We start from the raw sequence: 12,880 nt of genomic DNA, 5'->3' as shown, positions 1-12,880 counted from the left end.
AGTCTTCCCGTGCCCTACAGACTTGTCAACGCCACTGTCCTGGGACCACCTTCGATGGACGATCACAGAACCACATCCACGCCCGGGACGTCCGAACGGCTGATTGTCCTAAAGCAAACTATTTTGTACATGGTGTATGTTTATTTTATGTTAAAATAAACGGTTTTTGTCATATACTTGTCGTCTTTGTCTTTTCCGCCACCACGCATGTACTGTACGAATGGACCCTAGACCATCACTGACATGCAATTAACTGATTGCTCCTGGAAGTCGATTTCTTACAGAAACACAGCTTCCCTATCATTAAATGTCACGCATGCCACTGTTAATATTACTTTTTTAACGTAATATTTTGTTTGGTGATATATCATTTCATAATTCAAACAAGGAAATTAATTAGAAATGTCTTCTCGCTTTCCTTGACAATGGCGCACACACGCAAACACAATAAAATCACATACATTACAGGCATATCCATTTCAAACACAATGTATAAAAACACATGCACTGAAAAAATCAGCAAGTACACGGAACTTGCCCAGGAAATAAGGCATCTGTGGAGGATGGATAAGGTGCTTAGTGTACTGTACCTGTTGTTCTCTCCTCTACAGGTGTCATACCACACATATTACACAAAAGCCTGAGAACATTACAGTTGAACAGAAACACCTACATCACACTACAGAAGGCCACTGTATTTAATACATGTCATATCGTGAGAAAATTTCTGAATACAGACACACACTGATACACTTTTTTAATTTTTGTTTTAGTTACTATGACGGACCAAATCCGGCATAGTACACAGCCACCGGCGTTAACCGAGTATATCTCACACAACCCAACATAATAATAATAGGAGTTTATCTAATACAACATTTCACAGATATTTTGATAAATAGCTTAAAATATCATTTTATCTTGTTCAACAAATCATTTGTCTTTTCATTTTCTACAATTAATATTGCAAATAGTCAATCAAACTTAAATATAAATATTTTTGTATATAAAAATTGTTTAATATTTTTAATTAATTCTTTAAATTTTGTGTATATTATATTATTTACGTATTGAAAGAAGACATTACAAATGTTCTGTAAATTCTTTAAAATATTTAATAATTACGAATTTTATTATATAAAATCTGATAAATCAATATTTACATCTTTAAAATAAATAATCATCTAATATCATCATATGGCATTGCTAATCTGATATTATAATTATAACCAGCAGGTTCATCATAAGAGGAAAGACATATTGAAGGAATATCTTTTGTGATTTGATCAGCTGAAAAATCATACATTCTCAATGAACCTCGTTGTCTGAAATACATAAAATTATTTTGTGAATATTTCATATAAATGCATATTATTTTATACGTAATGAAGTTAAATATTCAACTACTTAAAAATAACATTACAATATACAACATAGGAATTATGTTGATCTTTAGTTTATTCTTTTGCAGATAGAGTGTAATGCTGAGTAAGAAGGAATAAATTCAAGTTATTTTGATGGTGGAGACCTGCAATCAGCAAGAAGTTGCCAAAAAGTGTGACTCTGCGTGCGGCCAGTTAAACTTTTTGGCAACTTCTTGCTGACTGCAAGTCTTCACCATCAAAATAACTTGAAATCATTCATTCCTTCTTACTTAGCATCAAACTTTATCATTTAAAAGAATAAACTAAAGATAAACAATTTTTATGGTTCCAGACTCATGAGACACCCTGTATAATAAATAAGTCTTTTTCCTAAAATCTAGAAATTATAAAATTAGTATATATTACAATGCTGAAATTTGTAAAATAATATGCTTGAGATTTGAAAAAGAAAATTACTGAAATTCAACAATTTCATTTAAAACAAACATAGAATTAAAAGGAAATTATTTTAATTACTAAATTAATTAATGATGCAAAATAAAAATTATGTAAAAATTATTTAAAATAATGTGCAAAAAATAAAAATTTCATTAAATTTTTTAGCTCAAATATTTCCAAACCATTCAAAAACTTGTATGAAATTAATATAAAAATTTCCATTAATTCAAATAATTGTCATTCTGTTATTAATACTGAAACTAAAAGTGTTTTCTTTAATAAATGCAAATGCAGTAGAGCGTCGTTTATCCGAAAACCGGTCAACCGAAAGCTTTCCAGTCGGACTGTGTCGTGCTGAATCGAACGTTTTTGATACTAGATTAACTTCTAAAGTATAATTTTTTTGTTTTTATATTTTTCAATATATTTATTTTGTTTCTACAAAATAAAGAAATAATTTTTAACGATACAATAGCCTCAATTATTATAATAAAAATTTTCGTTAGGTTTAAAATCGACGAAAATTCAACACGAAGCGACGCAACGGAGAAAAATTTCAACATGGGATAGGTTAATATATTTTTTCGTACATAATCGGTTATCCGAACCAGTTATCCCCAATTGATTCGGATAAACGACGCTCTACTGTAACGTATTAATTAAATCCAAAAAACTATATAAAACTAACTTAATTAATTAATATAGCTTCATATAGTTTTTTTGGATTTCTGAAAAATAGTTTAACTTTCTACTTTTATTCAAGCTACCTATCTACTAAGTAAAAAAAAATAATCTCAGATTTCTGTTGTAACAACATTAATTATATCAAGTTGCCATAGATCTTACAATAAATTCTCTAACCTTCCACAAAAAATATCAAAAAGAAAATATAAAATTACATGATCAAAGTGAAAAAATAAATTATCAATGTTTATTTTTAACAACATAATAAATGTTTCTTAAATGACTTCTGCTAAATTGATGTAACTACTTGGGATTCATAAAGAGAAAAAAGAGCTACATTAACAGTTAGCCTCAACAAATTACAACATATTATTTCTAAGATTTGAGATTTGAAAAAGATATTGAGGATAAATTTAAGGATAAATGCTACAAATCATTGCATTTTATCATCTAAAGAACTGAAAATTAAGATATTTATTATATATGTAGTTTATAAATGGACATGTAGCATTTATGTACTGTATATGTGTTTTGTTACATAAATTTTTAAGTTATTATACTTAGAGAATTACAAAAAATATAATTCTTTATTTTATTTTAAGCATTACTATAATCAACCAACCAATAGGTTGCGCCTCAATCATTTTTGGTTTTGATTTAATTTGTGGTTGAGAGAGTTTCTATTGTGTATTATCTCAGCATTATAATTTTAACAAGAATCCATTCTTATTTCTAGAATAATTTTTTAAATTGAAATTTACACACAAATTTCATCATTTTTTCATATTTTCAAAACAATAATAATTTAATTTATGAATATGTTATTAGTTTATAAAGCACTGTTACTGGTTATTGTAATAGTGCTTCATAAACCACATATGAAATATCTCAAAAATCTGAAAATCTTAATTCTCTAGGCACACATTTTGACTAACATCTTGTTAGTATTGTTCAGCTGTAGAATTAAATTAAGGAGTGTTATATAACACTTTTGTATAATCTAAAAAATAAATCATAAAATTAAACAACACTCACAAAAATTAAAAATCATTTCCATTCTGACAATCAAGTGCAAATCATAATATTCATGATATTAAAAAAGAAAAACTTTTAAACAAATTAAAATTTTTTATTTTTCACTGTTTCAATGATAACTTCCTTTAACTTTAGAATCAGATCAAAAATGTAAATACCTTTTTTGTTTTTTATTAATATTGAAGTATAAGTTTTTTAACACTAAGCCGATGTGATAAATAGTTAATAATTTTAATAATAAATGCAGCTATGACTCTAACCTCAATTACATAAAAATGTGGCCATGTCTATATACAGAAAGCCTAAATACCACTCTCTTGTTATTCCTGTTGTGTCTAGTGTTTTTTAATTTTTAATAATAATTTGAACTTTGATATTGAATTATTTTTATTTTCTAAAATTATATTTTTATTGACATAGCCAAAACAATATTAATTTTACTCAGTAAATTTTAATAAAATATAATATACATAAAGTGATATTTTTCAAATACTCTATAACATATTAAATAGAATATTTTTTGTATAGAATAATACAAAATTTGGAATCAAATTACAAATAGAAATAAATGCAACAAGAGAAAATTTTTTAGAAATAATTTAGAATTTATTATGTTACTACATAAAAATGAATTCATTGAAGGTTTCTAGAAAAATGTAATTTCTAGCATTAATGATAAATATGAAAAGTATTAAAGAAAAAATAAAATTTAATTTGTGAACAATACTTTATAGAATACAGTAATACCTCAGTTTTTGTTGACTTTGGTTATCATTGGTTTTGGTTTTCGTCAATTTTTTTTGTGAAAAATTTGTCTCGGTTTTCGTTGGCGTACCCAAGTGACCTTGCTGCTAATTTTGCGAAAACAAAGGGTGACCCATGCTCAGTGTGGTGTTATTTCTTGTTGTGTGAGCATTATCCCACAATGGCCCAACATTGGCCAATGGTTCCATTCCCTGAACACTGGGAGTTCCGTCGTAGGTTCGCCAGGACGGGCGATCTCCCAGAAAGCATTATTCCCCACGATATGACTATCATAAATGCATACAACTAGTATTACATGACAATTACAATGCAATATAGGCTAGAAGCTCATGTCCAACTAGCTTCTACAAGACAAGACATTACCCCACGCGTCTAGCCAAACAATTCCATTGCTTTCCTTTAGATTAGTCTTTTATATTATTTTCTTATTGCTTTTAGTATTTAACACTATAATAATTATCTGTAACGTGTTTTTGGTATGTATTTTTGAGTGTCTAGAATGAATTAATTGAATTTACATTGATTCATATGGAAATAATTGCCTCGGTTTTCGTCGGTTTTGGATTTCGCTGATTGTTTTCGAACAGATTATCAACGAAAACTGAGGTATTACTATAATTTATATTGTTAATAAGTTTATACTTGTTCAAATCCAAAATACTATAACAGATTGAACATTATTAGATTTAAAGCTCACTTCATACATATTTTAGTTCAATTACCATCTCCAGTTTATGAGAATATTTACATTCAGAAAAATTTTAATATTGAGTTTTAATTTTGATATTATAATAAATAAAATATGGAATAAAGTTTACTACAATTAAATTATATAAATACAAGTGGAACCTGGTTAACCCAAATTGGCCAGAGAAAAAAATTCAGACTTCAAGTTATGGAGATTTTGCGCATTGGTTTATTGGTGGCCCATAATAAACTATCTACACAATATTTCCATGGGACTTGTCTCTGTGAAGACTGTTTTTGTTCTTGGTGATTGGACATGACAGAAAGAAAGACAACTTAGTTTCTTCAGATTTTTAATTTTTTAAAAATACTGCCAGCCATTTTAATTAAAATTTTTACATAGAATCAGATAATTATTTTTTAAAGTTAATTTATCAAAAATCCATTTATTTATTATGTCAGCTAGTCAGAAAAATCCACCAGCAATCAAATAATAAAAAAAATGTTTGGGGAAAAAGCAAATTTGAATGGCAGTTACAGTATCTAGATCAAACATGCAATCTTGAAGCCACCACTCTCACTCATTATCACATTATGTGATGTTTATTTTTATTCGTATGTGGTTCCCATGCTTTATAGGAAGTTTCTAATTAATTTATTTGATAGATGAACATTAATTATTTTATATAAATTAAAATTCTGGAGAATTTATGAAAATGCTGCATGAAAACTCCATTCAAGTTCAACAGTTTGATTTTGTGCTGAGTGATTGGGAAAAGAAAATGACTTTGAGTAAATGTGATTTTGAGTAATTCCAGTTTGAGTTAACCAAGTTCCACTGTTTTATGAAATTTTTATATAATAGCATTTTGTAAATGCCAACATTATTATAAAGCTAAAAACTTACTTCTTACTGAATGTTAACAAAATTAGCCTCAGTTTTTAAAATAGGTACTATGTGATTTAGTACAATGTAATTATACAGGTATACCTCGAGTTATGTCGTTTGTCAAAAAAGTATATGGAAAAATAAAAATCAAGTTTAAGTCAGTTTATTCGACTTTAAATCCGTCTGCCACAAACATTGAAGTCGTAATATCACTAGAAAAGCGTTGAAAGCACATAAAATCATATTAAAATGTACATACAGAAATGTTAATATAATCATCATAAATCCTAGAGAACAAAACATGAAAACATCTGTGTTTCTGTGTTGTCGTCTTATTTAGCGGTCTTTAAGTGCTCAATATTGGCATTTTCCACTGTAGTTTCAACTTACGTCACAACTACACAAGTAAATTCAACTTATGTCACCTCTCCTGAAACCAATTACCAACATGAGGTGAGGTATACCTGTACTCTGTATTATCCTTACTATCCAAATAGAAGTTAAAGTTGATTTTAATTAGTAAAATATTAACTAATACAAAATTATTATATAACATGTATATTTTTTATATTTATAATTAGATATTTAACAGGAAAATAAATTTATTTACTACAGAGTTAAAGAAAATTATATAATTGGAAACAATGAAAAATAAGAAATTTTACAATTAAAGAATCGCTAATCTAAACATAAATAATTATTTTAAGTTTGTAAAAATATAGTAGCATTGTTAAAAAAATATCATTTTTATTAAAAACAGGAAGACTAATGGCTTTAACCTTATTCTGTAGGTTACCCCCTGCTATTTGACAATGGTAAAAGTATCCTTTTGATCCTTTTGAGAACAACAATCCAAACTATGCATGAAACTTTGAATTATTAAAAAATTCAATATTTTAGTGTTTTTCTATTTATTTTTTAAAAGATTGTCTACTGTATTTTTACAAATATTGAAGAAATTTCAATTCGTTTTAAAAGTTCTCTTTCTTTTAATGTCATGTAAACTGTAATTTAATTTTATTTAGTGTCATATTCTTAAAAGCTGTATTTATATTATATAAAGCTGATTGAAAGGATGGATGTAATTTATAATTTTTAGTGAGTAATCCTTAATTTTATAATTTAATTTAAATATACTTACAGTAAATACTTTAAATATTTCTAAATAATAATTTGATTTTTTAGATAAAGAGTACTAGTGAAGAAATATTTGTAAAGAACAAAAAATTTTCAAAGTAATTCATATATTAATTGTTTTATGGATCACTTCTTTAAGTAATATTTTTGCATACTAATAAAAATATAATTTTATTGTTTAAAATTACATTCTTAAGAAATTTATATTTATAACCAAAACACCAAATATATAACAGCTTGAGTTTTTACAGTTATGCTTTAACTATTCACTTTCAATTTTCTTGTTACAATGTTCATAGTGTAAAAAAATAATACTGAAATTTAAAAGTTAATTAACAAATAAATTACTTACTGCTTATGAACAACAATTTCCCCATCATCAGGTTCGGGATTCTTATTTGTGGGAATATTTGCCGTTACCAATTTTGTGGGATCACAACAAAGATATTTAACTGGATGTCTAATAATGAAAATAAAAAATGTTTAATTGGATTGTAAAATATTTCATACATTTTCAACATTATAGTTGATAATAAATATTTGATAATTATTAATAACTTAATAATGTTCTTTAATAACATTTTCTTCTGCCTTACTATCAATTATTATTAAAAGTTTTTGATTAAATAATTGTAAATACCATATAAGTTATACAAGCAAATATTATTTACAATTGTCATAATTACAAAAAATATGTAAAATAATGGAGTTGTCGTCATATATAAATACTAGACTTTAAAACAAATTGATTTAATAATTTAATAAAAAAAAAAGCCTGAAGAAATGCAATATAATTTGATTTATTGTATATGAATTTAAACTCTTTTTCTAAAATAAATAAAAATCTCAAGAATTTATATAAATCTATTAATTATATTAAAAAAACAATAATTATAATTTTTTTAAAATGTAAGACAATTAAAATTACCTGTTATACATTTCCCACAATTTAGATTTTGTTCGTATGTCCCAAATACAAACAAGACCTTCGTCGCCACCAGTAACAATATGATAATTATCCATTTCAACACAAGATACTCCATATGAATGGGCACTTATACTGATCTCAGGATGAAGTGTTCTCAAATCAAATACTCTTACTCTGAAATTATTAAATTTATACTCAAAATAGGATTAAGAAATAATTAATATTTGCATTTATAATATGTAATCAATAACAATCAAATGAAAAAAATAGCTTTAAAAAAACACAAAAACTTTAATATTAAACTTTTGAAGTTAATTTTAACTTTAGTGTCTTCTGTTAAAATAGAAATAATTACAGAAAAACAGATTAGACATTTACTGTCAGCTTATTATCAATTATTTTATTTGCAAATGTTTATTGCACATTTGCAATAAACATTTGCAAAAAGTTAACATGAAAAATGTGCTTTGAATAGCTAGAAAATTCACAATTTATATAGTTAAAAATCTGTTTTATATAATTCTAGTTTCATTACACAGACACAGATTCATTACAGATATATCTCATTAAAAAAGATCTGTTTTTGTTTTAATGTATAAAATAATTGAACATGGTGCATGATAATAAATGTATAAAAAATATAGAGTATTATTTTTACACCCTGATTCATAAAAATATGTTTACTGTACACACTTGAATAGACTGATTGTGGTCTACTTTTTAAAATCTGTTGGGGTATAGATTTACTCAAGCCTGTAGATATGATATATGCAAAGAATTAAGACTAAAGCTACTACATTGTTATATGATATTAGTTATCCAATTTTAATATCAGGCTCTCTTCAAGGAAAAGAATATAATTATCACTAAAGCTAATTCTTTTGATATTCAGCTATCATTATAATGCATTTAATTAATTGATGATATCCAGTTACAAGTTCTCAAAAATGAGTAACAACTATAGTATTTGACCAACAGAAACACATATTAACAGCATAGCTATTGAAAAACAACTCAAAGAGCAAAAGAAATGTTAAATGATGTTAAATAAAGATTCGTAACATGGTGATCAAAGATGTAATGTCAAATGCCAATACACGAAACGTAAATACATTTGACATCTTTAAAACTAATAAATTCAAAATAACAGCAAACAATTGATTGCAAATCTGCAATTTTTATCTGTACGAAGTTATCAATGCAAATCTGTGATATAAAGTTTGTGACACGTGGACATATTAGGGAAGTTAACATTAGCAGCAAATGATTTACAAAACCATCTAATGCTTGCTTATGCACTTGCAGAAAAGAAACATTAAATTAATTACAAATTATAATAAATATTGATGATTACAATTTCTCAATCTTTCAAAATTAATAATTTGGTTTCAATTACATCTTTTTTGTATCTTTTCTGATAATTACTAGACTTGGTTTTAATTATGATTATTTTTGAAACTATTTTTTACATTTTGCATAACTTTCTTTCCAATTTGCTTTTATAGTTTTGAAAATATCCAATTTTTCTCTGGAATCACTTGACAAATGTTAACTAATGGCATCATATACATAAGAAGACACATTGAATAAATCTGCTAAATATGAAATTAAAGCTAAATAATAATAATAATAATCTCTGTCAAACTAAAGCCATATAAGACAAACAAAAATTTAAGAGGTTTGATGATTTTTATCCAATACACATAATAATTGTTAACACAACTTTTTAATTTTTAAGCATTTCAACTTCAAACAACAAATTTTTTCAAGAAATTGGTAATTTTGAAGACTAGTGTATATAAGAAGAATATATAGTAAGATAGATGGTTATAGTGTAATGTTATATATACTGGAAGACAAGATTGGACTAGAGGTCCGGACAGTGTAATTGGCAATGCATCCACACGGTAAATGGGAGTTGAGGTTTCGAGTCCCATTCTGGGCGGATTCTTTTCTTCCCGTAGTTCTAAATTATTTAATTAAAAATTATAATTATTAAATTTACTAAGAGATGGCACCTAATGACTCCCTCCAGTTTCAAATTATTTGGTAATTGATTAATATTATAGCCATTATTAGCCCAATAACATATGGCAGTGGTCAGCTTTGGTAATACAAGGTATCAGGTTTAGCAGAGTTGTTTGTTTATATATACAAGAAGACTACACACACAGACACAAATACAAACATAAACACACAAACATAAACAATAGTAAAAATTATAAGATATTTACTATTTTGTAAATTTTTCTTCAAAACAACAAACCTTCAAGAAGTTTATAAGTTAAAAAATTTAACATATAAGAGAAATTGTAAGAAAAAAAAATGTTTAATATTCTACTAGTTTTATATGCAGATTCAGTGATTCATCTGATACAGAGATATTTTAAAATTTTGAATAACTGATATTACAGAGATATATAAGATCAATTAATTTATTAAATACTTGTAAAGAAATGTTAATAAAAAATAACTAAATAAAAACTATAACTACAGAATTTAGATTAATAAAATAACTCTAAGAAGTTTAGCTTTTGTTTACAAAAATATTTAAAATTTTTGTCAATTAAACTTATTAGATCATTAATTAAAATAATTTAATTATTACTTTGACCAATAAATGTAGACATCTAATACTGTTTATAACAGAAAAAATACAATAATAATTTTTACTAAATTTAGAAATATAGAAATTCTATATTTAAATAAAATATAAAGGCTATTATATTTCCCCGTTACAAATGATTAAAATCTTGAATAATTACTAACTTATAATCAGTATAAAATTGGCTTATTATGATACCATAATCTGAGAAATCAAACAATTGCCGTAACGAAATGGGCTACCTTACCGCTACTATTAATAATTAAATTCTAACTAATTTGATACTGAGGTAGACATTAGGTGCCATCTCTTTATTTAATTTAATAATTATAATTAAATTAATATTTTACTAAATAATTTAGAATATTCTGGAAGAAAAGAATTGACCTGAAGTGAGACCCAAACCCACAACTCAAACTTACTGTGCAGATGCATTACCAGTCTTTCAGAATATTCTAAATCATTTAGTAAAATATTAATTTAATTATAATTATTAACTTTAATAAGAGATAGGAATTAGGTTCCATCTCTTGTACCAAATTTTTTACAATTTAATTACTAATAGTAACAGTAAAGTAGCCCAATTCATTACAGCAATCGTTTGGCTGATTATTAAAAACATCAAGCTTTGAGATGTTTATGTATGCATGGTATTATAGTTTCATATTTAAATATTCAACTTGAAAAACAAAATTAAAGTTTAAAATATGTTTACATATTTATAAAATATTTCAGAAAATTAAAAACAAAAATCTATATATCAGGTCAATCACTACTGTCAAATTTATATAGAAATTCAACCTCTTATCTCTACATCCAGTTGCAATAAGATTATCTGGACTTTTCCTAAGGTTTAAACTTAAAATTTGACTTAGATGATCAGAAAGTATTCCAAATAATCTTCCATTGTCTGTAGTGAAAAGTGATACCTGAATAGAAATGATTTACATATTATATAAATATAGCAACATAATTTAATTTGTACTAATAATGACATAAATAACAGAATAAATTTATAATACAATCAAAAATTTATTTCTATAGAATGAAATAAAATAATAGTAAAGATCAAAATTAAATTACAAGTAAAAGATTTATTGAAATAATAATAATCCACTAATTATTGCAGTATTTTGAAAAATATATGGGCTGTTTCAGACCTTACATTAAATTCTTAACGCCATTTGTTGCTAATTTACTCAAACATTTTATTTGAATTTTTATCAATTATTGATGATGATAAATGAGAGTTTATATAAGTCCTTAGAAACTGTGATGTTAAGTGAAACAACATATAACAAAACCAATTTTATCATAGTGTAAACATGATATAAACAAGTTACAATTCAGTTAATATTATTCTAATTAGATTGTGATTGCAACCTCCAGCATTTATTTCTCACCTCATAGAATCAATTTTACTGTTTATAAAGAAATTCAACAGTGATAATTGTAAATTTACTTCTATATATCTGCAAGGAAATTGTAACAAAACAACATTAAGTGAGGACTTGTTGTACATAATGAAAATCAACTCAATTACAAACTTTTATCTGTATTAACATTTGATATGAACAGCAAATTTAAATTGCTGATAATCAAAAATAGTTATTTATCAGTTAGATGCATATTTTTATAAAATATTTTTGATAATGAGAAATACTGAGTCACTCAATAATTAGTTTTATTAAGTTTTGAGAGACTAACTTTATCAATTGAATAGATATACAAAAATGTAAAAAATGATATTTCTGGACCTTCAGATAATCATTAAACATAATTATTACATTGTCTCATTGAATGTTGTTGTTGTTTGTTAAGTTATGGCAATGCAACACTTGGGCAATCTGCTTAGGGGAGATGCCTTCTGGGAGGTCTTTTAAGGAAAACTGGCCCTTATTTAGGCATTACAGACGTGGAGAAAACCTGGAAAACTCCACATGGCCAGCCCATCTGAGCAAGGTGCAAACCCACAACTGAACTCCCAGTGTTCAGGGTATGAAGACCACTTGACCACTGCTGAGCTGTCTCATTGAATGAATTTTAAATAAGCTAATTAATATTTAAGTTTATATAGTTAATATTATGCTTTTATATGAACAAATATGAGCCAAAGTTAATTAAAATTAATTTATATTTTAAGATTTTTAAATTTGAAACAAGCAATTATTTATTGTGACATCATCACAATGCCAGGCTGCAATTTTTAACCATATTTTTAATTTATGTAACTTAAAATATATACTCTCCACCTCAAATTAGTAGTGGCTTGCCACTGTACATCATTCTTTTCCTTTAACAATAGCATTATGCCTTTCAGGGGAAAA

At 25.9% G+C, this 12,880-nt stretch overlaps 1 protein-coding gene and 1 long non-coding RNA gene across 2 annotated transcripts in view; one reads left to right on the top strand and one right to left on the bottom strand.

Moving 5' to 3' along the window:
• Positions 1 to 581: 581 nt before the first annotated feature.
• LOC136973727 (uncharacterized) overlaps positions 582 to 12,880 on the top strand; it is a 59,089-nt gene continuing 46,790 nt past the window's right edge. Inside the window, exon 1 of the long non-coding RNA XR_010880544.1 lies at positions 582 to 595. This is a non-coding gene — a long non-coding RNA (uncharacterized lncRNA). The remainder of the gene's footprint in view (positions 596 to 12,880) is intronic.
• Positions 1,093 to 12,880, bottom strand: part of LOC136973728 (F-box/WD repeat-containing protein 8-like) — a 28,381-nt gene continuing 16,593 nt past the window's right edge. Inside the window, exons 8-11 of the mRNA XM_067268471.1 lie at positions 11,355 to 11,482; positions 7,949 to 8,122; positions 7,373 to 7,480; positions 1,093 to 1,325 (exon numbers count right to left, since the gene is read on the bottom strand). Coding sequence (XP_067124572.1) covers positions 1,181 to 1,325; positions 7,373 to 7,480; positions 7,949 to 8,122; positions 11,355 to 11,482 — 555 coding nt within the window. The 3' untranslated portion in view covers positions 1,093 to 1,180. The remainder of the gene's footprint in view (positions 1,326 to 7,372; positions 7,481 to 7,948; positions 8,123 to 11,354; positions 11,483 to 12,880) is intronic.

Source organism: Centruroides vittatus, unplaced genomic scaffold (assembly GCF_030686945.1).
Source record: "Centruroides vittatus isolate TY-2023 unplaced genomic scaffold, ASM3068694v2 contig_329, whole genome shotgun sequence".
NCBI lineage: Eukaryota > Metazoa > Arthropoda > Arachnida > Scorpiones > Buthidae > Centruroides > Centruroides vittatus.
Note: the sequence above shows the minus strand (reverse complement) of the source record. Positions and strands in the feature narration are given on the sequence as shown.